Source organism: Xiphophorus maculatus, chromosome 7 (assembly GCF_002775205.1).
Source record: "Xiphophorus maculatus strain JP 163 A chromosome 7, X_maculatus-5.0-male, whole genome shotgun sequence".
In the NCBI taxonomy this organism is placed as follows: Eukaryota; Metazoa; Chordata; class Actinopteri; order Cyprinodontiformes; family Poeciliidae; genus Xiphophorus; species Xiphophorus maculatus.
In genome coordinates, this window is record NC_036449.1 from 15,828,727 (window position 1) to 15,856,292 (window position 27,566).

The window sequence follows — 27,566 nt, forward strand, 5'->3', positions numbered from 1 at the left end:
TCAGAGGACGATTCAAAAAATAAAGAAGTAGGAACATCTTTATTTTGGGCAGAATATGTACATATAAACTCAAACTGCTTTATTTATTTGATGCTTTTTGAAACAGTCAATGGTTGGAAATTTACTTTTAGAAGTTAATTCAGCACTAAAGTTTGGTTAAAGCAATTAGCAATATCCGGAGATCTGGGTGTCAAAATTAGAGAAAGTACAAACAAGCTAGTGAGTTTAGAAAAAAAAATTTTTTTAAAAAGGAAAGAAAAAAAGAAAACACATGGAAATCTTGACATTGAGCAAATTGAAAAAGAATGGACCGAAATAGTGACGTTTAAAAAGCAAAAAATATAAATCATATGAATGGTTCAGCTTAAAGGAAACAGTGGGAAAGAATACAATAAGTGTAACAAATCGCTAATGTGCTGCAAGCTGTTTGAGATTCTAAGTATTTCAGAACCTTCAGCTCAAACTCTTGAACTTATTGTCAAAATGAAATGCACAATTTAATTTTATCTGGAAGGTTAACCACTCGGTAAGAGGCTTCTGCTGATAAAATCTGGCTGACAAGCAGCTGGAGAAGAAATGGCACTTCAAGTGTCAACAGTTTGGAGGACACTCCAAACTGTTGACACTGTTTAAATTCACAATCTTCCTGAGATTGCAGTTATCTCGCACTTTTTCCTTCCACGTTACTTTCCATTAATATGGATGGATACCACGTTTTGAGAACAACAAACCTCGCTGGCAATGACCAATTCAGGCCAAACCTGAAAGGTGTTGATGGCTGTCATGTCATGACATTACCTTTTTCTATCCGCTTTCATTTTTGACTGGGCTTGTGTCAGCTGAATGTTGGAGGACGGGGGGGTTATTAGCTGGTAGTATGAACATGAAATTTGATCATGTTCGAACTTGTCGGCTCTATTGCAATTCACTGAGATGCACCTGCTTGTCGTATTTTGGAGTCGGTGACGTCACAGCTCGGGAGATGCTGTCATCACACAGCTGGCAGGGAAGGAGGGAGGACTGCAGCACAGGAAGTGCAGCAGGAACCACGAACGACGGGAATCACGACATGACTCCTCCAGACGGAGCCGCCAGTTAAAACCAGCGCAAATATCCCACCGCGGCGGTCGGATTCAGGGGGGACATGGGGGGCTCTCAGAGCGTCCAGATCCCCGGCGGAGGATCCGAAGGTTACCACGTCCTTCGGGTAAGAGCAGCTGTGATGGTCGCCTGCCCGGCTAACATCAACGCTCCTCTAGGAAATTAGACGCACATTCACACTGCGGTGCGCTGGTTTGTATTCTATAGGGAGCGTGAGGAGGATTCACATACGGAGATGTATGCGCCATAGAAAGCGTTTCCTCGTTGTTTTAGAGGCGAATCTAAATGAAAACAGCTGCTCGTCTTTAATGTGGAGCAGATTAACGAGGCTGGCGTGGAGGGTCCGCTCCGATTTCATTGGAGTGCGTCAGGAAATAAATGCATCTATGAATTTAAATCAAATTAAATGTTGGACCTGTTTGTGCCGTTCTCATCATCGGCTCGCAGCTCTCAGGACATTATTCTCCTTGATGCCAGAATAACCGGTGTGGCCACTACATGACTAATGGAGTAAGGTGTGTCTTGTCCCCACCTTTAGTCTGAATAGTAGTGATTCTTGGGATGGTTTAATCTGCACCCGAGGAGCATATCCAACTCTGGACTGAGGACAAAATATCATTTGGAGATCCTATTGGGACCCACTCAGTGCAGAATTAGGTCAAGCCTTACTAAAACAACTGAGCTCAAAAACAGAAAACTATAAGGTCAGATAAAAATAATGTAAATGTGAACATGTCAAGGATTCTGTTTCTCAATCATTTACACCAGCGGTGTCAAACTCCAGTCCTCAAGGGCCACAGTCCTGCAACTTTTAGATGTGCCTCTGCTGCACCAAACCTGAATAGAATAATTAGGTCATTAGCAAGGCTCTGGAGAACTTATCTACAAAAGCAGGAGGTAATTAAGCCATTTCACTGCAGTGTTTTGTACCTGTGGCACATCTAAAAACTGCAGGACAGCGGCTCTTGAGGACTGGAGTCTGACACCCGTGATTTACACCTATCAGGACCTTTTGGGATCCTTTTTAAGATCTTTTAGCTTACCTTATGTTGTCAGTCTCTCTTGATTCATTTTTTTTTCTTCATGAAAATTATAAACAAAAAATTAGGGCTTTGCATCAAAGCATATTGTTCCTAATGTTGCAAGAGTTTTGGTAAATAAGAAACAACATTAAGGTACCAGCTGATGTTGTTCTGACCCAAATCAGTTCAACTGACTTAATAGGGGGGAAACGTGTTTCTGTCCAATCTGCCTTTTATCAATCAGAACCAATTGAAGGAAGTCTACCAATCTGATCACTTTGCAGGCAATGCCTTATTTTGTTCTTTAGGAGCAATAAATGTATATTTCCAAACCTAATGAGCAATAAAGGTCAACAGCTGTGATTTCAATATCCAATGTTTCAACACCAAAATAATATATTCTTATACTAAGGTTTTATACAAAAAAAAGTTGATGTGACTTATTTAAAGTTACCCGCAACCCTGTCGTGCATAAAATATGATCCTTTGGGTCAGGATTTTTTTTTCCAAGGTGTTTTTGATTTTCTTAATTTTAAAAACACTGAATGACATTCCACATTTTTAAAAACCAGAAAATGTCTTATTTCTGTCCATCAAAAGCACATTAGGTGAGGCGTTGATAACTGTTGACCACCTAAACAACTTGAGACAAACCGGCTCGTTCTCGTGGCCGAAGAACGTAAATAAGTCTCGACAGCAATGGTTTCCTCAAGTAAAATCTCCAGCATGTCTCATTTTCTGTACAGCACGACCTCAATCAGTAATCAGGATTACTGGTTGAGGTTTCAATAATCTGAAACCTCAATCATCAGCCTCCACTTAGCTCCTCAGTAGAATATTTCTTTTAATTGAGAAAATAAAAGGCACAAACAGAAATAGTGTCAGAATTTTTCTAACTAATTAACTATCCTACATTCATTTCCAATATGGCAAATATTTGAAATGAAACTAGCTAGAAAGTTTTTAAATATTCAAATCTGGGTATCTCCTACGTTCCCTCACCTATTAGATCAGATGGTTTAAATTTTTATGCACCGTATGGGTAAAAAAAAACAACTTTTTACTTGTATAAAGTAAAATAAAAAGAAATAGTCAAAAGTAAAAAAATAAAGAAATGAATCTATCAATCTTTGAAATATGTAGAGTCGGAGTTTTAAAAACACACATAGCTTAGTATGTAATACTAAAATAGTACACAATAATATACCAACATACTTTCAGACAAATTTAAATGTAAACGGTGAAGAAAAAACTGAAACAATATCAGGAATAATGGCAACTATTCAATCAGATTTGGCAGGATAACAACTATACCAATGTAAAGTTCAGCGTTATTCTCGCATGGTTTGAGTGATAATTTTGTTTTCCTTATATAATATGTGACATAATATTAACCAGCACAGACCAATGCTATATAACAGGAGTTTTCAGGTATTATGAGACAATTTCTATTAAATCCAGCTTAATTTGGCTACAAAATTGGCTAATAAAAAGCAAAGTGTCTTTTTTTTTTTCAGTTTTTAGTTTAACATGTTTAAGCCATTAGGTAATATAAAAAACCGAAATGTGTATTTGACAGACCAAAATTATTATTTTACACTTTTTGGCACTGTTCTTGCAAAATATAACCTTTAAAAATTCAGGCATATTGCTGTGGGGAAAACAGGTCACCGAATGAAAGTCTGTGCATTTTCCTTATATATTTTGTTAAAAGTTTACGTCTTTAAAATTCATTTTGAAAGTTGTTTTGTAAAATGTAATTTGAAAAGAAAAAAAAAATCTCAATTTCTGAGAAATACATTTGGATACCCAGATATATATTCCTTCTTACGACGGCTAGGTCCTCTAGTGTGACGCTTCTAGTCACACTAGAAGCATCATATCAGTTGCACGTAATAGAAAAACATGGTTACTAAATATTTGGAAGGACATTTGCCTCGTTTACAAAAATCTCGAGGCACATGAGGGATTGAAAGAGGCATGAGAAGAATTAGGTGGCCTCTGCTTTCTAAGAAAAACCTGCTGGTCAGACTGAAGGTTGCCAGAGACAACATAGACAAAGACTAGAGCGTTTATAAATACTATTTAATAACTGGGCGGGGTTTTTTTTTTGTTTGTTTTTCTTTTTTTAAACTTGTAAGGCAGGTGTCTCCGTCTGAAATTAGCAGTCACCGGCATAATGTATGACAAAGATGCCCTTTATTTACATTCATTCTTTTTTAAATATCTTTTAACAAGTTTGACCTGCTCCCCTTCATGTAAAGATCTGCTGTTTTTAACTGATGAGGAAAATTGAAAAGTGACCCCAAAAAGCTTTATAACTCTTAGGGTGGGGTTTGTTGACATAGTGCAGATTATCCACTTTATCTAATCCTTTGATTGTAGACAACCCAGCAATGATATTTTATTCTCAAACATCTTCAGCTCTTTAAAATAAAGAGGGGGGAACATTCTTGATAGAGTTAGGGATTCAAGCTCTCTCGATGCCTCTGTACTTGCTCAGAGGCTCATCTCACCGTCATCCATCACCGCCTATTTGTTCTTCAGACGAGTTAAACCTGAACCTGTTTCACCATAAAACAAAGTCATGTTTAACCCAGAGGTTTGTATGTTTCCCTTCTGAGGTCATTAAGTTAGAGCTTCTCAGACTCAAAGAGGACAAAACTGTATTTGCTTCTTTAAGACATTTATTAGCATACCCAGGATGCTTAACTGACTTTTTTTTTTTTAAATACCAAAAAAGTCTTATAATAACTCCACTGTTTTCATCTCTCTTTTTTTTTTTTACTTTTTTACCTGAACTTACTAATAGGAAGAATTTGGTAGAGAATCCAAAAACTGTGCTTAAGTCTTTACTGTATGTAACAACAGTATAATATAGTGATGTATTACTACCTTAGCCTGAATCCATAATACTTATATAACAGCATATTTTATAACAGTCCGAGTAGATCCTTGCAATTTTAATATTGTTTACAGTCAAATCAAGATGACAACAGGGTGTCTTGCATTGTTTGAAACATTTTTTCCTTTCTTCATCAATGTTAACTAGGGTCAGCTGACAAACCAGCTGTCCAACAGTAAAGGCTGTAATAATGAAGTTAGGCCACACTGTAAGACAAAGATAAATTTACTGTGGAGGCAAAAATCGAAAGCTATTCAGTGACAAATCTGGAAAAAAATGGAAAAACAGAATAATAGTCTTTATTATGCTGTAGCAGGTAAGAAGTAAGAACAATAAGAAACTATTCTCTATGGACAGGATTCACTGTTTGTAGGATACACTGGGCATCAAATTCAACTAATCAAATGGAAGACAAGTTAGAAAGTTTAAAAACGTTTCCAAAAGGGTCAGAAACTCAATCTCAGAAAATGTATTTATGTCCAAGATGGACTGTGAGGCATAATTCACAAAGTTCATTTTCAGCTTTCAAATTTGTGAAACAAAAATGTGTGAAATGGAACAAAATAAATCTTTTTAAATGACCCATTCCAAACTCTGACCTTAGCCTCTTTAAAATTACGTCACAGAAACGTTGCAACAAATCCCCGCAGGCGCCGGTGAACTGAACCGACGAGGTGAAGCGGAGTGAGCCGAGATTGCTTCTTGGAAATGCCAGAGGCTGATGTGAAGAATTCAATTCATGCCAAAGATGGTTCTAAATATGGACAGTGTTTTGTTTTTTTTGTTTTTCTATAATTGGCTGCCTATATTTATTTAGGTAGCCTAGTTTTTCAATGACTAATTCGCAAACGCATGCAATGTTAAATATTCTGTTTTAACTTTTTTCTCCAGTCTCTGTTGATTTCAATTTTGGATCGTCTCTTTGCTGCTTTGATACAAAACACACATTTCAAACAGGATTTCATGTGCGGTCTGTTTGAAGGACGTACATCTTCATTCCTAATTGTTCTACTTTGGTGCGCTTGTCCTGAACTGAAAACCTCTCTGACCTTTTCAGGTGCAGGAACATTCCCCGGGTTACCACGCTCGACTGGAGCCATTCTTTGATTTTATCATCTCAGTTTGTGACACTAGACTGGTAGGTGTTTATGTGAAGCATCCCGGTCCAGGGCTCAGGCCACCGTCTCCCTGTTTGAACGCTGATTTTAAAGTATTAACGTATGTCCGTAACAGAACAGGGACAACGACACCCTGAAAGAGCTGCTGAGAGTGAACGTGGAGAGGCCGGTCAAGATGCTGCTGTACAACAGCCGGACGCAAACTGTCCGGGAGACGACCATCACACCCAGCAACACGTGGGGCGGCCAGGGCCTTCTGGGGCTCAGCATTCGCTTCTGCAGCTTTGAACGAGCCAATCAGAACATTTGGCACGTCTTGGTGAGTGTGCAGGTCTCGTCGAAGCTCTGTTTGCCATCTGATCCACTGAGTTAATGTTTGCGTGTATTGTTTCTTTATTGAGGAGGTGGAGCCAAACTCTCCTGCAGGCCTGGCTGATTTGAGGCCCTATGTTGACTACATAATCGGAGCGGACACGGCTATGCGTGAGGTATATATACCCTCTATGCTGATTGGAAGTCGTTTGTGTGGTGGCTTGCAAAACGATTCACTCTTCAACTGCGAACATCAGAATATATTTTTGGCAATTTCATTTCAGACAGACAGAGTGGTGAAGAATCTTGAAATGAAATTAAAATTATACTTTGGTCCCTACATTTTTTTTGTTTTTTTAATAGAAATAAAGATCTGAAAAGTGTGGCATGCATTTATAGTCAGTGGTACCGAGTCAGTACTTTGTAGATTCACTGCAAACGCAGCTCCATCTCTTTTGGGCTCTGTCTCTACCAGCGCTTCATTGTTTGCCCATTCTTTTCTACAAAGAAGAATGTCAGATTGGATGAAGAGTGTCTGAGAACAACCGTTTTCAAGTTACAGGTTGTCTTGACTTTGACTAGGCCATTTGAACACACGAATATGCTTTGATCTCAAGCATTTCGTTGTAGTTCTGGCTTAATGTTTAGGGTTGACATCCTTCTGAAAGTGAAGCTCTAACAGGTTTTCTGTCAGGATTGCTCCTGTATCTTCCCAACAACTTTGTTTTTTTTATTTAATACATCTGCTGAACCAAAGCATCCAAACAACACAACGCTGACGCCGCTTTGTTTACTGTGTGGACTGACACTTTTACTAGGCACTTAAGATCAAATTCGCTGCATATCTATACCTGGCCGGCACTTTTGTTCCCTGAACAGAGCGAAGACCTGTTCTCTCTCGTCGAAGCGCACGAAGGGAAGGAGCTGAAGCTCTACGTTTACAACACAGACGCAGACAACTGCCGAGAGGTGATCATCACCCCGAACTCTGACTGGGGCGGAGATGGCAGGTATGATGCGCGGAGAAAATGATCTGCGTTGCCTTTTGACAATGGAAAATTGAGGTAATACTTTTTGAAAACACATTGAAGAGATTACCTTGCTGATCATTTTACTGAGACATAAAAAAAAAAAATAGGCACAAAACTTAATTGCCTCTGGTGCAAGTCTGCCTCCTCTACTTGAATCTTTATGGGCCAGATGCATGAATGAAACTTCCCCTAATTCCAAAAAGCAGGTGCAGGTTACATATGGCGCCTCCTCTGAAAGTGATTGTGAAATCTGATTTTCTCTCCCATCTTTAGCCAAGAATAGAAACAGACACTCCTCTGATTAGTCATTTATCTTCAAGCAGGATTGTCAGCTTGGCATGACCAAAGAAAATACCAAAGTATAACATTGCATACTATTTGTCAACTGGTGCATCAAGCAAGACATATCTTAAATGCCCTCTTCTCCTGGAGCAGTAGGAACGGTGGATGCCTCCAGTGATTCTTCTGCATAGGAGGAAGATCTGGTCTTCAACCAACCAGAGAGTTTTAAATATTAGGCTCTTCCACGTGGTCAGCATTTTTGACATAGTCATCCCTTTGAAACTCGTCATGCAGGCCAGGCGTTTGAAAACTCCTCCCACTTTTCTGCGTCATCGTTTTGACCCAGTTCACCCGCCTGCTGACTAGTCAAGGAATGCTTTCCATGTTTGCGAGAAAAGCAGACTTTTCAGAGTAAAGATTACATTAAAACAAACAAAAAAAGAAATTATTTTATTATAAACAGAAGACTGAAATGCTGACAAGTCAGGTGAATGTGTGACTCCTGGTTTATCTGCTGTTCATAAATCCCCAGACTTTTCAACTCCTGGGTTAAAATTTCTGCTAGAGTTTCTTTGTGTGGCTCTTTGTGACTGAACTTAACTTGAAGCTATTAATGTGTTAAATCGTTAAATGTTTTAGTTTTGCTTTCAGTTTCACTACGGGTTTGGTTTGTTTCAGCATCTTATTTCTGGAAAAATCAAAAACCTTTCTTGAGCTGTTCTGCTATTTTGTCTGTATTTCTGTTTCCGCAGTCTCGGGTGTAAGATTGGGTTTGGTTACCTGCACAGGATTCCTACACTTAAGGAGGAAAAGAACTCCCGTTCCCCTTCACAGAATCATAAGGCATCTCATATACCCAAAGACGGCTACACAGAGGTAAGGCGACATGTTCGTGGTAACTCAAGCCAGAAAAATGACACATTGCTTCATCTCTTTCAAGATTTTGTTGACATTTAGAGATAAAGAAATTCTGGTTACCAGGTCCAACTCTCTGCTGTCATTCCAACCGTTCCAGTTGTCGTCTCGTCTTCTGCTCCAACTGGATTAGAGCAGCCTCTCAGCAGCTTATCAGTCAGCTCTGAGCCAACGGCTGTCCTCGTTAACACGCCGACAGGTGAAACACCGAATCTGATTCTTTAATCAGATTCTTTCAAATTCTTACTGGCAAATCCTGGATTTACCAGTCATATTAAATTGACCTTTTCGTTGACATGTTTCCACTACCATCCTGCTGTTTCAGGAATTCCCATCATCCCACCGCCCAACCATATTCCCAAGCAATCACACCGTCTGCCTGTAAATGGTGCTGCAACACAGCCAGGTTTGTAAGCTTGTTTTTACATCACAAGTAACCAAAAGTTGCACAAAAGAATAAACGGTTAAAGAAAATGAATTAAGTGTCTCGTTAGTTACGCCATATAATTATCTCGAATACTAGAGCTATTGACAGCATTACACTACATGTTAAACGTTTTGCAACAAGTTTAGAAGCGAGATCATTGCTGAGTACGGATAAGGACGGAAAACGATGTCAAAAAGCCCTGAATGTTCCCAGTGTTGTTGTTGGAAGTACGGTATGCTGATTGGAATTTAAAGAAACGGTGGCTAAAGTGCAGAAAGTGGAAGCTTTCAGTGTCTGCTGTAAGATTCCTGAGGAGTCAGGTGGTGAAAAACCCTCGACTGACTGAAAAGGTCCTGCAGCCACCCAGGTTCCAGTTCATACAGTAAGGCCCATACTAAACCCTACAGTAGTAAACTGGACATTTTAAAGCCTCTGACTCAGCCATATGCCTGGAGGAGAGAAAATGAAACGTACATTGAACAAAACCACCGTGTCTACTGTAAAGCATGGTGTTGGCCCGGTGATGCTGTGGGGCTGTTTTATTCTGTATTGAATATTTCTAGGAATCCAATAGTCATTAGGTGGTATTTTGTTTTGAATTTGGAGCTGTTGAGCTGTTTAAATTGTTCACTCATTGAAACTGCTGCTGGTTTGGATTCCTTGCCAATTAACTTAAATTGTGTGTTAGTTGAAAAAATGGGACTGCTGCTGTATTTATAAACAAACGGACTCCACTCTGTATCTAAAGTTGCTTTGATTTCTTGTCGCTCAGGCTTGATTCCCGTTCCTGGAGCTATTCCAGCCTTCAATAATTTCCCAAACCTAAACGCTACTTTGCCAGAAGTGGGTCATGTTCCGCCGCCTGGACTTGGGATACAGCATGACGGTATGCTACGCTTCACCCCTCTGTGATTAGATTCTAAATAATTGTGAATGCTGCTTGAAGTTCTGTATTTCACAAAAAATACAGTGAAAATAGCTGCTTGTATCACACACATCCTCTTGTTTAAATGTTTTCATTTGCTGAAAATAGTTAATAGCATGTCATATTTTTTATGGAGTCAAAATTCTTTTAAGCAATCTTGTGTTTGTAAGTTTTCAATTTATTGACGGAGAAAAGCCATCCACAACAACATGCGTATATGTGAAAAATTCCCTCCTAAAACGAATAATAAACTGATCATCAAAATCAGGATTTTCTGATCTTCAGAATTTATGACTTAAGTCATTTAGGTCCTGAAGCACCAGTGCCCCACATTATCGCATGTTTGAGTCAGTATGAGGTTTTTTTTTCTGAATCAGATGTAACGTGCACACACTTGTTTTCTCAACAGTCCACAGAATATTTTATGAAGTTTTGGGGAACAAGAGGATGTTTTTGGGGGGAAATGTGGGACAGTAGAGGTTGTCAGTAGAGGCTTCTCTTCCACGGATGCCGTGTTTGCTCAGTTTGTGTGAGATTGATTCATGAGTACTGAGGTGAGTGAGGCCTCCAGTACGGTGGCCGACAGGTGCAAATGCGCAGCAAAAGAGAAAACATGCAAACAAAAAAGAAGACACCCCCGAATGAAATGCAGCAAACAAAAAGAGAGACGCAAACACCCCCGAATGAAATGCAGCAAACAAAAAGAGAGACGCAAACACCCCCGAATGAAATGCAGCAAACAAAAAGTGTTGAAAACGGAAGTGCTCCAGACCACTAGGGGGAGTCAAAGAAAATAGTATTCATTCCTATGGGACCAGATGCAAGATTCTTCTTCTTCTTCTTCTTGGTATTTATTGGCGGTTGGCAACAAACTTACAGTAGCATTACCGCCACTTACCAGTATGGAGTGTGGTTCGAGATGGTCTATAAACTTTCACTTTCTACCTTTTCCCTCCATTAACTCCTGATTAAACATACCCCCACACATACACACCTGCTTATATTATCCAACTTGCTTATAACTTTATATACCCCTCTTTGATATTCTTTACACATTCACACCCAACTTGCTCTACTCATATCCTATGAAATAGCTTTGTTTTTTAAGATACCGAATAATTATTTGAATATGTCTACTCCCGAAATCTCTCCTCAAAAATTCTATTAAATTAAACCTTTCTTTAATACCTACACACTCTCTCAGCATGCATCTTCTCTCTTCTTCATACTTACAACACTCTAAAATAACATGCTCTATTGTTTCAGACTTCTCACAATAATCACACTTTCCAGATGCAAGATTCAGAGAGATACCTTTACTTTCTTTCAAATTTCTTTCTCTGAATCTTGCATCTGGTCCCATAGGAATGAATACTATTTTCTTTGACTCCCCCTAGTGGTCTGGAGCACTTCCGTTTTCAACACTTTTTGTTTGCTGCATTTCATTCGGGGGTGTTTGCGTCTCTCTTTTTGTTTGCTGCATTTCATTCGGGGGTGTTTGCGTCTCTCTTTTTGTTTGCTGCATTTCATTCGGGGGTGTCTTCTTTTTTGTTTGCATGTTTTCTCTTTTGCTGCGCATTTGCACCTGTCGGCCACCGTACTCCAGAGCTCTAGATGCTGCGTTGCTAGGTGACTTCCTGAATGAATTGCAGAGGCACTCTTCCAGTAATTTTGCCTCCTGGGAAGGTTTATTACCATAAACATTTTTCTCCATTTATGGAAAATGACTGTCACTGTGGTTTCCTGGAATCCCAAAGCTTTAGTATTGGCTTTGTAACCTTTTCCATACTGATCTCCATGTCTTTGAACCTCATTTGTTTGTTTCCTTTTGCAGTTGTTTGGCCTACTTCATGTTGTCAGACAGGTTCCATTTGAGTCTTTTATTGATATTACAGGTCTTGCGATTATCAGGCTACCTGGTTAATCATAGTAAACCCCTGACTTAGCAAGCAGGATGATTACGTTTTTAACTAAGGGGTGGGTTTGTTTAATAAATACTGTCAGAATTTGAAAGATGCATATTCTTTACTCAAAGATAAAATAAATCTTCTAATGCAGCTTTTATTTCTGTTGCTCTCTGCAGGTCTTCCTCCTCTCAACCTTCCAGCTGCAGTTTCCAGTGTTACTCCTCCTGACTTCATTTATCCACCCGTTGCTGTTAATTCACACACCGCCATCTATCCCTCTTCCACCGTCCATATGAACAGTTCACTGACCAAAGCCCCCAACCATTCATCGGTGCCCAACTCTGGAGCAATTAATTTCACTGTAACTGTGGACTCATCTTAGCACGAGGGGACTCATAAAGACGACACCTCGCCCTCAAGTCCTTCCACACCATAAGCAGTCAGTCGCTGACAAATTGGTCGTTTAAACCATGTTTGCATATGAGCTCCTGGAGGACGCTGAAGATACATGTGAGGAATTTCAGCTGAATTTAGACATAACTCAAGGCTGGTACTATGCATTTTCACTTGTCTTCAGAAGCCGATCATAAAATGTGGAAAACTCGAATGCGGTTGTCAGCATCATTTCATTTTAGTGGTTAGATTACTGAAAAGTATCAAGAGAAAAATTTAAAAAGCTTGAGACGTTGCTGAGGATTCTTTTTCAGGTTTGTTTGCAGTGTTGTAAAACCTTCTTTGATTGCAAAAAAAAAAAACATAGTAAAGTTTGATATAATCTTGACTCCAGTTATTCTGTTCTTCTGGTTCCTCCTGATTCTTTTAAGCAAAAACATGCAGTTCCACACATCACCAGAAGATGGTGGCATAGCCTTGACTACACGTGGTGGCTAAGTATTTGAGAAACTGTTAGACAAAACTTTTCTGTTAATTTCAAGAAGTAAAGATAATGAAAACCCAACATTTAGTTTCTCAGACAAATTGTGCTCAGGAAATCTACCATAAAACCATCAAACTACCAACAACGCTGATCTGACGGTTCAGTCACTGAACATCTACAAGGATGAAAGTGTGGTGTGGAAGGAAAAAGCAAACCTTCCAGCAGCAATTGACATTGTGGACAAATTTTGTAATTTGTTGGCCTATATTTTAGCACATTTGTGACATTTGTATTAATCAGTTTAATGGTCCTGCATAATATAGGATACCAGAGTGAGTTTTTATGAGTTGTAAGTCATAATTACAAAAATTAACACAAAAAAAACCTACTGTAAAGTATCTGATTTTCACTGAATTTAGTTTTGGATCCAACCAATCATCCGGTTAATCCGTTGTCGGAGCCTGAGCCTCTCCTGTGCAATTTAGTTTTGATTATATTCTACACTGAAAGGCACCAGTAAATATTGATAGGAATTGGATATCAGGTCATCAACAACATTCATCGAGGGAGAAAAACAACCATTTCTTGGAATTTATTATTCACTCTAAGCAGAACTGTACAACTTGTACCCAAAGTGGAACATACAGCCCTTGAAAAAGTAAGAGCGGCAAAGCAGCAAAATGAAAACACTCCAGGAAACTCATTTTATGTCAGGAAAACTTTTAACTCCTTTAACACATCACTGCTGCAGCTCGAAATTTGAAAATTCACCTATACAGCATATACAGTTTCCAATTTATATGTTAATATTCCTGCATAGGGTTTTATACATCATTTTTTCTACATTTGGTTACTTTGTGCATTTAATGTATGTAAGTATGCTGCTCCAGCCTACATGACACTAGATGCCACTTATATGCTACACATTACATTCCCATGGCTAAGTTACTCAAATTAAAGCCTAACATTTGTGGGGGAAAAAAACAAAAAACAGAACAATTATCCAAATCAATAGTGAAATTTCTTTAATTCTACATAACGATGACTCACTTCTCCTCACAGTAAATTAACTTCTAGCAGCTGAATCACTTGCATCCTGGCAGGACAGTCTTAATGGCACACAGCCGAATCTCCATTCAGCCACTGAATGCTCCATTCATCTGCAACTTCTCTACGGGGTGTCCAGTCACATTTTCTTCAAAATACATAGTTTCAGTGCTTTTGTCGGACGCCCATCCCAACACACGTTCTGTAAAACACGACTTCTCCATCCTTCCACTGATAAAAGTCCTGATAAAGGAGAAGAATCCAGGCGCAGGTCGGAGGAGGCCAACAGACATCCCCGCTCTCCGGTCCTGCTCTTTCTGCTGCTCCCGTCACAAGTCCAGGCCTCCCGATGAGCCTCACAGTTGCAACTTGAGTTCTTGCTTCGCCTCTCTTATAAAGTTCAAAACTGTCAGTATGAGATGAGACTGGATGAGGCTGAGCCAGCGCTAGCAGCGCTCATCTGTAGATTTCCAGAGGAGCTCGATCTTCGCATTTGAGGGAGCAGGTAGGGGTCGCTGCCCAGCTGGAGAACGTCGACTCGATCCTCCTTCCTGTAGGCCAGGCAGCGTCTTATGAAGGCCTGAAGAGAGGAAAAAGGAAAATCGGTTCATTAACTGATGTCCAGTCTGGGTTCTTAAAGTTTAGACTGCAGAGTTGATTTCAGCCATTTCTAATAAAAAGTTACAGGTTCTGATACATTCTGACATTGACCAAGTCTTGATGAGAACTTTCTCACCAACAGCAGTGAACAATTTAGAATCTATTTAATTTAAGGTTGAGGGAAAAAACAAGCTTTAGACAATTTACACTGATATGACTGAATAAATATGTTGATAAAAACTTTAATGAGTTTAAAGAACTTTGCTGTCTTCCTCTACAAAACTCTATCCAAATATCCCTAGTACATTTTTAAAAAAGCATTGCCTCTGAACCAAGTACCTTTTCTGGAGTAAATTTTTACCCATGTAATTTATTTTACCCTAATAAATGCAGTAATAAACCAGGTGATAACAGCCTCAGAAAACAAGCCAAGCTCCTGGAAATGTGGTAATAGATCATGCATTAAATGTTCCCAGACTCTCAAATGGAAATAAAGTATGAATAAAAATGGTTTTGATAAAAAGTCTAATAAATTAGAGGAATTTTCATAAAACAAAATAACATTTATTCTGTTCTTCCCTGATGTATAAATGTATCTTAATTAGGTTGTTTGTTTGTTTTTGTGTTTTGTGTGTACTGCTGTATTAAAAGATATCAAATTAAAGGCTTACTACACCCTTTTATCAAGGGCGGATGGTACCTTAACATGCTGATTAATATAGAATTATCGTAAATCAACATGTGATGGCCTAGAATATGACATCTAAAAACCAGTTTGAGTGCAAATAATTGAAACAAGAAAAGGTCAAATACTAAAACCAAACATAAGATATAGTCAAGTTATTTTTATATAATCAGATCTTTCTAGTTTAGAACTTCTACACTGTATCGAGGCTGCTTGGAGCTGGAAAAATATTCATTTTTGAAATTTTCCAATACAGATAATGTATAATAAATATATAAAGACACACCTTCTTAAAACAATCCAAAACAAGCAAGTCAGTACTACCTTAGCTTCATTACTGACAACTGGCTTTACAGGAAACTGGACCTCAGTAGCTTTGAGAATAGTGTTCTCCTGCAGAATGTCCTGCTGCGACTGGTTGTGGCCAAACGGCTGGAAAACAGGGAAAACTTGGTTCAGGCTCAAGTTACCAAAAGACAAATATTATCAAACTGTCTCACCTTTCTTCCATACAAACACTGGAAAAAGATGACACCGACTGACCACACATCCACCTTATTGGAGATCTTTGGCGGTTCTTTACCAACCACAAAACATTCAGGAGGAAGGTACCTTTGAACCAGATCAATACGGTTTAAGGTCTTAGACACATTAAATACACATTAAATACAACTTGTTTTAACCGGGAGCATTGCAGCATTGTATTATAATATGATGCCTTCATGCAGACCGCATGTTTCCCTCACCAGTAGGTTCCTGCCCCCTGCGACGTCAGGTCCATCCCATCAACGCCATAGTTGTCGTCATCCATTATTTTGGAAAGACCAAAGTCTGTGATTTTTATTTCCCCGCAGGCTGTGCCGTCCACTAGCAAGATGTTACCTGCATGTCAAAGTACAGTAAGGTCAACACTGAATCTGTGATCAAACGTTAAGAGGCAGTAAGTGTTCAGACGGCGCGTTTACCTGGTTTAAGGTCATAATGGATGATGGGAGGTTTGATTTCGTTTAGATATTTTAGTGCGTTCACAATCTGCATGACGATAGACCGCGCCTCTTTCTCAGACATTAGCTTATGCTGCTTCAAGTAGAAATCCAAGTCGTTGCCCTCGCAGTACTCCATGACTGTACAAAACCTGTTCAATGAGTCAATGATTATAGCCGAGAAATTATGAACAAGAGACCACGGAAAGAACAAGAATCCAGGCAGTTACTGACGTGTCTGTATCCAGTGAGAAGTAGTCGTAAAGTTTTACGATCCTGGGATGGTCCAGCTCCTTGTGTATTCTGTACTCTCGACATGCATGCCTGGCAAAAATGATGCGGTTTTAACACCGTTAAACAAAAAAAAAACGAGGTCCAGACACAGTAGATTATGAACTATTGGTTTCCTGTTAGACCCACATACTTGTGATAGTTCTCCTTTTTCTCTTCTCTCCAGTTCTTATTAAGTTGGTGAATCTTCACAGCAGCATATCGTTGTTCAATCAAGTCAAAAGCCTGAAGAGCACATGTAGTAAATGTTATTTAAACAACCCAGCACCAGGTGACCTTTAAGTCTTTAATCTGAGACAGCAACACTTTCAAGCCCACCTTGTAAACTTCACTAAAGCCTCCCCGACCCAAGAGGTGTAGGAGCAGATACCGTTCATTTAGCGTGGGGTGATCTTTAAATCTTAAGGTGGAGAACGGGAGAAAAACATCATTTATTATTTCAGCTCATTCTCCACATAGCTTTTTGTCAAGCAATAACAGACTTTAAAACAGTTTAGTGGATGTTGATAGTATCTGTGTGTGCACATTATGTTCCAATGTCAATGCAGCATCTGTCAAAGGATTATATATAGACTCACTGGGAGCTGTCTTCATTATTTATTCTCTTCAGCTCCCTAATGTGAAGGTTGCGGACTCTCTCCAGGCGCTCCAGCTCAGCCTGGATCTCAGCTTCTTCCTATAAATGATTCAAACACGTAAACACACAAATGCAAAGAGGCAACTTTAGAGAACCGACAGCGAGGAGAGGAGATCATCACAACCTGCCAAAGTAAAACTGCTGGATTGGCCTTAAACAATATGGGAAATCAAAGCATTTAACTATTTTCTAATAGTTGAGTTTTAGGTTTCACACTAAATAATGTTAGTGTGAAACCTAAAACTCAATCATTATCACTAGATAATGCTTCAGTCATGTTTAAAAAAAATGACTGAAGCCAACTGCTGCAAAAACCAACCAACCAAACAAAAAAAAAAGAATATTGTATCCAATATGCAGTGATTATGGAAAATATGTGATCTCATACAAACCTTCTTCAGATGTCCAAGTCGCAGTTTGAAGATCTCTTCCTGTTCATGGTATTCTGCTAGAGTCAGCCTAATCAGGATGAGAGGCAAAGAGGGGGAGATTACTCACAGTACAGCTCTCAGTTCACTGGAAAAGAATAAATGCTTAAAGTATGAAACCAGAATTGAGTGAATTAACTGCAGCTCTATTAATCAGAACAAAAGAAGAAATCAAGAATAAAAAGGAAGTAGATGAAGCAGGGAAAGGAAACGGAACGGAAAGAAGGAGTTGAGGATAATAAAGTGGGAAAATTGGAAAGAATGGAAGAATACAGGGAAAAACTAAAATTAAGAATTAAAAAATAAATGTAAGAAAGAAACAGGAAAAATGAGAAAGCACAAAAGCAAATAAGGAGGTCAATAAGAAAGAAATGAAAACAGCAAGGATAAAATAAAAGAAAAACAAAAACAAAAAGATGAGAGGAAGGAAATAGGAAACCTAACGGGAAAATCGTAATAAAATAGAAAAGATTAGAAAAAAGTGAAAAGGAAAAAGTGCAGGAAGTAACACAGGCAGAAAGGAAGACATAGAAAATTAAATAATACACTCTGGCAATGTACTTTGTTTTTAACAAACTTATCCAGAAAACACCAATATTAAACTCCAGCCTCTTTCAGACTCCATAGGAAACTCTGACCGTTACATAGTACAGAGCAAAACCCACATTTCTACAACAATATAGATATAAAATCTTCACCCAAGCTACAACTTTTAAAGATACCGCATGCAGAGTCTTACAGTTGAGGTAGGCTGGGTTTTAGAAAGGGATCGCTCTCTGCTCCATTCACTGCCTTGGTTTTGCGTTGCTTTGGCTCTGAGTTTGTGGTTGGTGCTTGGGAGTTGCTGGAGGACGGAGGCTTCCTCTTGGCAAGAAGTTTCCTCTGCCTCTCGATGTCTTCTCTCTGTTGATTTATCCACTCCTGCTGCCTGTTAATGCAAATATGGGATTTGCATTTTTCAAAGCCCACAAGTCAAAATGATCTCCAGCATTAAAAGTCATTTGTTTTAGTCGAGCGATTAAGGTGAACGGTTTTTACTTGACGAGGTTCTGGAAGGCGTAGCCGTCTGTCCACTGCTCTGTGAAGGAGGCGCCGTGTCTCACGGTGGTGAAATGGCCCAGACGTAACCTATCCTGCATGCTCTTCTCCCGACAGGCCTGCTTCTCCTGTGTGCTCTGAACAATCATACCAAACAATGATTTGCATCGTATTTCACAAATTATCTCAACTGTAAAAAGAAAGAAACCTAATGTACCTTTTCTATAAGCAACTTTTTGCTCATGGTGATGCATTTATTCAAGCGTTCCTTATACTTTTCAAGTAATTTTTGCTGCTCGTCTATCTGCCGCCTGAGATCACAGTTTACCTAAGAAGCAGGATCAGGAAACACATCAGCTACATAACATTTTTAAAAAAAACTAGGAAGGCTTTATTTAATTTGTTAGGCACTAATGTGATCAGAAACCTGTCCTGTTTGTCTCTTACCCTTAGCAAGTCATCTATTCTACCCTCCTTCTTCTCAAGGTCTAGGTTCTTTGTACTTTCAAGGGCAGCCAACTTCAAAACTGTAAGGTCAGTCTAGAGTAAAAAACAAACAGAACAGAAATGTTAGTGGAGGATTCTCATACTAATACAAGCTACTAAAAATGATATATTGATGCAAGAGTTCAGCCATCCTCCTCACCTGAACAAATTTGACCGATAGTTGCTTTGGATTTGGCATCTGGTCCACAAAAGACATATTAGTAGGAGAAGAACTATTTTGTCTAACCTGAAACAGAAGAAGATCATTTTTAAGACTGACTTGCATTAAATGGAGCAACCAAAGAAGATGTGGATCTGAGGATGACTTACAGCAACGCCCTGAGCCGACTGGGAATGTGAGTTCTGGGGTGAGCGGAGCACTGGGGGGAGGCCTCTCACAGGACTGGACCCGTTCCCTCCCTGAAACTATGAGGCGATAAAGAAGACTGTTCAAGTTGCACATCTAGAAACCGTAGAGGTCTCTTCTCATTAATAGAAGATTAAAACAAGCCATGAAAGGTGAAGAAATGTATAAGGAATATAAAACTGCAACCTTACATCAAAGTAATCACTTATTTTGGGTCCTCGCACAGCTGATTTTCCTTCAAAGAGAAAAGGAGGAAGTTTTTAGGTTGAAAAGAAATGTTCTCTCAGATATTTTGGACTTACTTAAGAAAAGACCCAAAATTTAAAAAAAATTAAACCTTGGCTGCTCTCTGACTGGATCTCAGGCTTCCTTTTTCTGCCTCTAGTTGTTTCTGACTGTTTCTTCTCTGGAGTCTGAAATATGACATTTGAAAGAAAGAGATTGTTACAACACAACTCCCAACCTGTTATCCATCTGGACAGAGGCTTTAGTGAGCAAGCAGCCAATCCCAAACTCTTTACACTGCTGATTGTAATCTGGGTTTGATTTTTCTGTATGTAATCTTATTAGTTCAGTATTTCCATAAACCAGGATCACTTCTGTTGAACAAGTCCATAAGTGCCAAAGTGAAATCTTCAAACCGCAACAGCTCTTATAAAATATATTTTATACTGGGTATGTTTAATATACCCACCAAATATGCAGTAAAACTGCCTCTTTTTTACATCAGACCAGAATTAAATGAGGAAAAACAGGACAGTTTTAGCACAAACCAAAGATTTACTGGAACATTTTTTATTTTTAAAAGACCACAAGCATAATCCCCAAATATACTCAATAAAAACAGCCTGGAGGTGTTTATTTAACTTTAAAGAGAAAACTAAAAAACTGAAAATTGCATTTGCAGAGCAAAAAAATGGATCCAATTATTGCAAAACGTGACACATATTGCAGTATTTTAACATGTGGTCTCAATCACTTCATCATAACTCTGTTATACAGACTGTGACTGCTTCCAAATGCTGAATGAACAAAATACAAAGTTTACAGCTATCCATCTACATAATCTAAAATAGAAGTGATTTAATCACAAAAACAGAAGCTAAGGGGCACCTTGAATATTTGTTTAAAAAAGAAATAGATTAGGTTGTTGTTCATGTATCCAAAATCCAACCAGTTGACATTTGGGAGAAACACAAACCCTTCAACAAAACACCAACTAAAACCACTGCATGGCGATACACATACAAGCTCAACACTAACACAATCCAGTTTTCAGTTGTCAATGATTAGAAGAGCAGCTTTTTAAAGACATCCAGCATTAAGAACACTTTGTCCATTCATAATTTTTTCACTATCAAAATTAAGAAATTCTGCATTGTTTATTTTAACAACACAGCTGGGGAATTTTCTAAGGTGCCTTGATGTCTGAGTCAGTCATCCACCGCAGCCTCCTGAGTTTTCTAACTTTCCCTCCTCCAATTGCAAACTTGCCAACCAAACTGCAGCTTCACAAAACAGCTGCTTTGTTGAGTCGACATCTTTCCTCCAGAATGGCTCAACAAAAGAAGTTCAGCTTGTTTCACAATTGTTTTTTCCTTTTGCAAAGAGGTTGTTCGCCACTGAAATTTATAGGACAGAAAGACTATTCAGCTGGTCATATATTTCTGAGATATACATGGCCCATACGATTTGACATTTATTGTGACAACTACTGCAGTTCAATTTAGTGTGTGCCTCTAAATGCAAAATCTGATCATTAAGTTGGGATTGTAGTTTAGTCAATCTGACTGTAATGAGTGTAAAACGGTTCTAAAGCCATACTTGAAATGTTTCTGCCTTACCTCGGACTCCTTGTCACTTAAGGATCCCAAACTTCCAAAACTATGATTTGAACATTCATTGTTGGTCAGTCCCTGCAGGAAACAGAAAACATTTAGCTTGGAATCAGTTTGAGAGACCCCAAAAAGTATAAAAAACAAACCCTTCACCACTTTAACCAACTTAGCACACTGACTCACTTTGGTTCCTCCACTTGTGCTGCACGTGCTTCCCCCTGTGCTGCCACTGACCCCGCCCATAAAACGAGCCTCCAGCAGTTCCTGTCTGCGGGGGTCCAGGCTGTGCAGCTCCTCCATGGTGCCTGGGTGGATAAACACCTGTTATTTAGTAGTCTACTTAATTGAAGTTTTTCATTGCTCCATAAAGAGCAGATGGCACAGAATCAGTAGTAAGAACATTAACACAAAGAACTCATTTATATCCATTCTCAAAGGGAACTGAAAAAATCCACTCCAGTGGAAAAAACTGTACATTTTTTTAAATACAGTTTACTCTTTCCCACACTTAAACAATCCTATATTGTTAAGAATACTGCAGGTATCAAATCTATTTTATAACAGAGCGGAGGTTACAGCCTTTTCTGTGCTACAAAGCGCTGCCATCCTGAGAGTTCAACAGGAATCTTTCGATTGCTAGGCGATGCTGAATACTGCGCTCCGGTGGGAATGATACAGGAGCTCCTTGGGATTCTGTGTTGCTGCAGACTCAGAGGTGCCGGCACACTAAACCTGTGCTTTAATGAGACAACCATTTTGAAAAGCTACCCGGGCCTCAGCAAAGCATCCAGCATTTCAAGAGGTTGAAATATTCAAGACGTGTTTAAAAGGAGGGAAAAATAAAGAAGTGTGAAAATAATAAAAGGAATTCAGCAACCAGTCAGGAACCAACTGGTCAGAAACTCAAATCTTAATTCTGATCAGTGAACATATCAAGTGGAAACTGTTTTAGCTGGACAAAGACTTAAAGCTGTGAAGTGTATAAAATTAACTGTGAGAAAACAAAGGCTGAAGAAAGCTCCTAGAGAGGAAAATGTACTTTCTACTGAGGCATGCTGGGTTTGTTCATGCTGCTATGATTGCAGTCAGTAAATAACAGAAAGAGTTTTCCCTTTTATATTCAGTTAAAAGATGCCGGATCAGGAAACATCAACATAAGAATCTACTTATACACTGATACACACTAGTCAGGCTAACCCTTTAAAGCTAATCATGGTTGGACTAACACAACATGCTAAAAACAGGTTAAATTATCAACTCACTAATCATTTTGCCTTTTTTGAAATAAAACAAAAATCCTGTTTACCTACTGTACCATCCAACATGGCTGTTCTCTCTGCAACAAGGTGAGCTTGCCTCTCCCCTTAATATGAATCAATCATGACCAAAATGCTGCTTAAACCAAATTTTTTAGTAACAATAAATTAATTAGGAGTGCACCTATATAGAGACATTTGGGCTGATTGATACCCAATAATATTTTTGATATTATATACATTATAATGCCATTTCAACACAGTGAAACACCTAACACAACACTAATATTACTTCTCTGCTTCTGTTAAACATCTCCCAATCCTGCACTACATCACTGTCATGTCACATGACCAAGAAAATACCACATGGCCAACCTCGTCCCTCTCCTGAAACATAAACGGCAACAACATGGAAATAATCATTGGTTGTCTATATTGGGTCAGTTTAGCTATCGGATGATACTGATATGTTAAAAATTGACAAACAGTCAATACCAATATTTCTACCGTTGTATCATGCATCCCTAAAATTTGACAATGTACCAAATTTTGTTTGTGGAAAGAAGTTGTGAACTATTACCCGTCCTGTAAAGGACTAAATGCTGCATTTATTGTGGTTCTGTTTTATTTGTACGGATATACCTGTTCCACAACATGGAGCGTTTTACTAAATTTGTAAAACATTTTGTGACTGAAAGTTGCTTTTGAGAAACTATTGTTTTGTTTGTTTGCACTATGAACCCTTTATTACTAGGTTAAATTTTCAGTAGAAAACATAATTTATTTCTAGCTCTTTAAAATCTGAATCAGCTAAAACTGGCAGAGGCAGGTTTGAGATTTACTGCTGTAAAATGTCCAGGTGGTAAATTATAACAGTATACCTACACGACACAGATACTGCAACAGTGAACCCACTGACAGAAACAATAGTAGTCAAAATATGTTTGACGTAAAATGCCAATAAATCTAATTCATATTAGATACATTTTCCAAGCTGATATTGTAATATGTGCACACAAAATGCCACTTCTACAACAGATTTAAATAATCTGGGACATGATTTCCCACAATACCTAAAATAAAAACTGGATCCTCTGCATGTAATGCACAAAGGAAGCTTATTTCAGCAAATAACATACAACTATGAAAACTGCTTGTAATGATAATAGTACAAGATGTAACACATATAAATGACATGCCACCACTTTTAAATAGAGCTCAAAAATATATGAAATACACTTCCAAGTGTTAAAATTATTATTTTCCTTTAAGTTCATCCACAGAACCACCTATTAAGTATAGATTCAATGTCTAACAAATTATTTTGTTCATTAATTTAGAAATAAATTCAAACAATTTTGTTATGTACAGAAAACGTAACATGTTTTAAGAAGTCAGGACTTAAATTGCTACATTGTTAAGTCATGAATTCTCTTTTAAAGCTAAATAAGAATTATTACTCTGTAAATACTGAAGTACTACACTTATTGATTGTTGGTTGAATTAAAGTAATGCAAAGCCAAAGAAAGACCAATAGTATTCAGAACTTACACAACTAAAGGTTTACCAAAATCTACAAAATAAAAACAGAAAGAAAGACCATTGGGTCTCTATGTTACAACTATAATTTAAATGTACTATTACAGAAAGTGAAATTGCAGAACTCTTGAGACCAGGACATATTTGGCATCACTTTTTCTTCTTCAGATGTATCTATAATTCACCATTCTAGGGAGTTTCCTCCGTAAACCTCAAATCTCTTCGCTGGAAAATTTCCTGATGAATGCAATAGAAATTCCACCTCCTGTGCAATAAGAAAAATGTTGGAAACAATTTGGCAGCCATTCAATTTCCTCCTCCCCTTCCCAAGAACTATTCTTGTTGCGTTTCTCCACAATAGGTCTTTGACTTCCAATCAAACCTGCAGCAGCACATTTTGTTGTCGAAATCATCTGTCTAACCACAGGAATACCGTCTGCATTTGCTTCATATTCAAGGAGCCACAAGTCGAAAGCAAAACAAAAAGCTGCCGTCAATTACTTAGATTATTTTGTAAGGAGAGCATACACCTGAATAAAATAAGTGTGTGAGTAAATCAGATACCTCATTTTCAGCTCGTTACTTTCACCTTATACCTCCACCAGCTTGACTTGGCAAATATAAATCATGTTGGTAATAAATGACTGGTATGTTCACTGTTGCTAATGATGATCTCCAAAATAAGAACTGCAAAATCCACAGGAAGCAGCTGTTGTAGGCATTCAAGCAACCCTCAAGGGAAGTGGTGCTTCTAAAACTCTTCCTTTTGCTGGTTTTCATTGCAATCTTTGTGTCTGATTTGGATCCATGTCAACGGCAGGTTCCAATGATTTCAGCCGTCCAGATTGTGTGGACTACATCACAAATGTCTCACTTAAAAAAGGTTGAATATTGTGGAGTTTCGGATTGTTTGATGTGGATTTTCCAATGCAACGTGCGTGTTCTCTATTTGTCAAAAAGAACAAGAAAAGCATGACGATTGATTCGGCAATATTTGGACACGTGAGATCTGTGTCATGTGAGATCTGCTAAACAGAGATCAGCCAAGACCAAGAGGTCAGCATTTGATGCAAAGTGCTATATTTAAAACACATCTTGAGTGCTTTATTTTGCAAAACAACCTTTTCTTTTGACTAACAAAAAACTTTAATAACTCATTACAAAAGCAACTGAAAAATATTTTACTGAACAGCTGCTCTTTCAATTCCCCTAATTAGGTAGGTGCTTGTGATATGCACCACAACATAAATTGAGTTATTACATTTTTCCCCCTTTAAACTTTTAAAATTGGTCAAGCTTTCTGCACCACTCCTTAATGCTAAAAGTCTTTTTTAATTAGGTAGAGGAAAATGTGCCAGAATGACCTAAGTTACTGTTATTTTTCTAGGCTGTTGGGTGAAGTAGTCCTGCCCCTCCCAGACATGCTGCTACTGACTGCTTGTCCACTGGCTGAAAGAAGGAGAACAAACTGCACTCATCTATTTAGAAGCCAACAACAGGATGGCTATCTGAGCTGATAGCCTGACCAATTAACCATGTAATAATATGAGCTCATTGTACTTTTTTAGACTGTAAACAGCGGTGCAGCAAAAAGGGAGAACACTCAACACAATTAGCACATTATAGTTACTATTAAATTGAGCGCGAGTTCGTTTTAGATACAAAGCTTTTTTTTTTTTTTTCAATCAGAATACCAAAAAATGTTGTAAAAACATAACTGTGTCTGCAGCAGGAGAAATAGATGATGCTCTACATTTCAGTATTTAATTTTTGTGTAAATATTCTTTTACTTTTTGAGTATCTCTCACCTGTACTTGTTATGATTTGACACTTTAGATTAACAAATGTGGTTTCTTGGGAAAAAATGTAACATCAGACTTGTATAGCACTCACAACAGGCTTAAGGAGCCCTACAATACCCCCCAATGTTAGACAGAACATGCATACCAATTTCACATACACATTTGTGCTTTGTATCAAGGATTTCCTTCTGTCTCAAACACAAGGCCTCAGTGTATGACTGTTATCTATTTTCAAGCCCCTGCAGGAGCCTGCGGTTGAACCCTTACAGCCCTTGTTGTGGATGTCATTTTAACTCCATGCTGTTCAGCAGACTGACCACCTGTTTAAGGACGACTCAATCAGAGTCAGAAATAAATCCCAGCCATGATATGAGTGTAGAGTTTACACCTGAGCTAATTCACTGACACCTTCAACTTCAGAGCAGGAGAAACGCATATTTAACAATGACAAGTGGCATTGTTGTCACCACTGTTGTCAATCACTGTATGTTACAGAGATAATACAAGGAGCAGAGGGGAAGCCATAACAGCTCACTCCTCCATCACCGCAATATCTGGTGAAAAATGCTGACCCTAAAGTAGGCACAAGAGCCACATAATACAGAGTTACAACAGCTTTCATCCCCCTTGGCTGTTTCACAAACTCAAATAAAGAGATGAGGTCAAACAGGGATAGCAAGCGTCCAGTATGTTAGCATCCATAGCAAAGGGACATCTTCAAACTGCCTAATGTATCTGAATTACTAGCCGATTCAATGCACTCCTGTCCCGTTAAGTACATCCAATCATTAGATACAACATAATCCAAATTTCTGTATGTAAAGCTACAATCGGGACACAAAGGATTGCACACCTTTACCTTGCTTGTTAGGACTCCATCGATGTAACATTAACACTTCCAGAAACTGCTTGGTTGTTCTACTTGCATCAACTGACTAGTTTTCAAGAGCTAGCCATCCCAACGACGTGATGGTTTTGTAAAACAAGCGTCGATTACAACGTCTAAATGTGTCCCTCCACAAAGATTCTTCTGCATCAGTGCAGGTTATTTGTCTAAAAGGTTACAACACTGGCCTGGGCACTAAGCTACGGTCCTGTCTTCGGTGCTACAAGCTAGCCCAAACAGCCTCAATGGACTTTGAAGCTGACGCTTCACTGTGAACGTTAGCTAGTGCCGAGCAGCTTTCGCGAACCGAATTTGTTCGGTAGTTTTAGAAGAACTGCTTTAATCCTCTGTCAAAGTTCCAAATGGGGAATATGTAGAGACTTTAAATACGTTTAACGATACCTTCCGAGGCCTTCACCCCCGCCGTGGTATGCTGCTGAAAACACAGTCCGTGTTGGGGACGTGGAGAGCTGGGACCAAAGATGGCGTCCCCTCCAAACTTCCACTACTTTGGATTCTCATCAAGCTACTTTTTTATCTGTAGGTGCCGCAGCGCAGGTCGCTCACACGGACTGGGAAGCGAGCCGTGCGGTGGACCGCATGTTGTTTTTTTCACACAGGTAACACCGACCACCAGGGACAGAAAACGGGAAAACTGCTGTTCTTTTAGGGCACAAACCTCTCTTTTTTTTACCTAAGCAGAGCGTCCGGGCTCCAGGGCCACCTCTCTCCGTCTTCGAGTGGTTGTCTGTGAAACGTCACGCAGCGTGTGCAAAAATTCTTCTCGTGGAGGGGATGCGTTCTGTCTGAGCGTGCGTGGCGATGTCCACAATCATGGCTGATAATTACATGTAGAAAATA

At 38.9% G+C, this 27,566-nt stretch overlaps 2 protein-coding genes across 2 annotated transcripts; one reads left to right on the plus strand and one right to left on the minus strand.

Annotated features, from left to right (window-relative positions):
* The first annotated feature begins 987 nt into the window (after window positions 1-987).
* gorasp2 (golgi reassembly stacking protein 2) lies at window positions 988-12,702 on the plus strand. The gene is made up of 10 exons (XM_005799343.3): window positions 988-1,207; window positions 6,086-6,166; window positions 6,262-6,465; window positions 6,548-6,634; window positions 7,338-7,468; window positions 8,524-8,647; window positions 8,753-8,885; window positions 9,012-9,092; window positions 9,886-9,999; window positions 12,122-12,702. Exons 1-10 carry the CDS (start codon window positions 1,145-1,147, stop codon window positions 12,325-12,327), a joined length of 1,224 nt encoding a protein of 407 aa, XP_005799400.1. The 5' UTR covers window positions 988-1,144; the 3' UTR covers window positions 12,328-12,702.
* A 683-nt stretch (window positions 12,703-13,385) lies between these two features.
* Window positions 13,386-27,251, minus strand: tlk1 (tousled like kinase 1). Its single transcript, XM_014468869.2, is given in 23 exon segments — window positions 13,386-14,449; window positions 15,479-15,586; window positions 15,655-15,766; window positions 15,901-16,036; window positions 16,120-16,289; window positions 16,372-16,461; window positions 16,562-16,653; window positions 16,747-16,828; window positions 17,007-17,104; window positions 17,458-17,524; window positions 18,233-18,421; window positions 18,532-18,668; window positions 18,749-18,859; window positions 18,979-19,071; window positions 19,178-19,264; window positions 19,348-19,443; window positions 19,576-19,619; window positions 19,722-19,797; window positions 21,229-21,300; window positions 21,406-21,527; window positions 27,108-27,147; window positions 27,149-27,184; window positions 27,186-27,251. Coding segments are annotated over 23 exon segments (2,271 nt in total). The 5' UTR covers window positions 27,228-27,251; the 3' UTR covers window positions 13,386-14,278.
* Window positions 27,252-27,566: the final 315 nt, after the last annotated feature.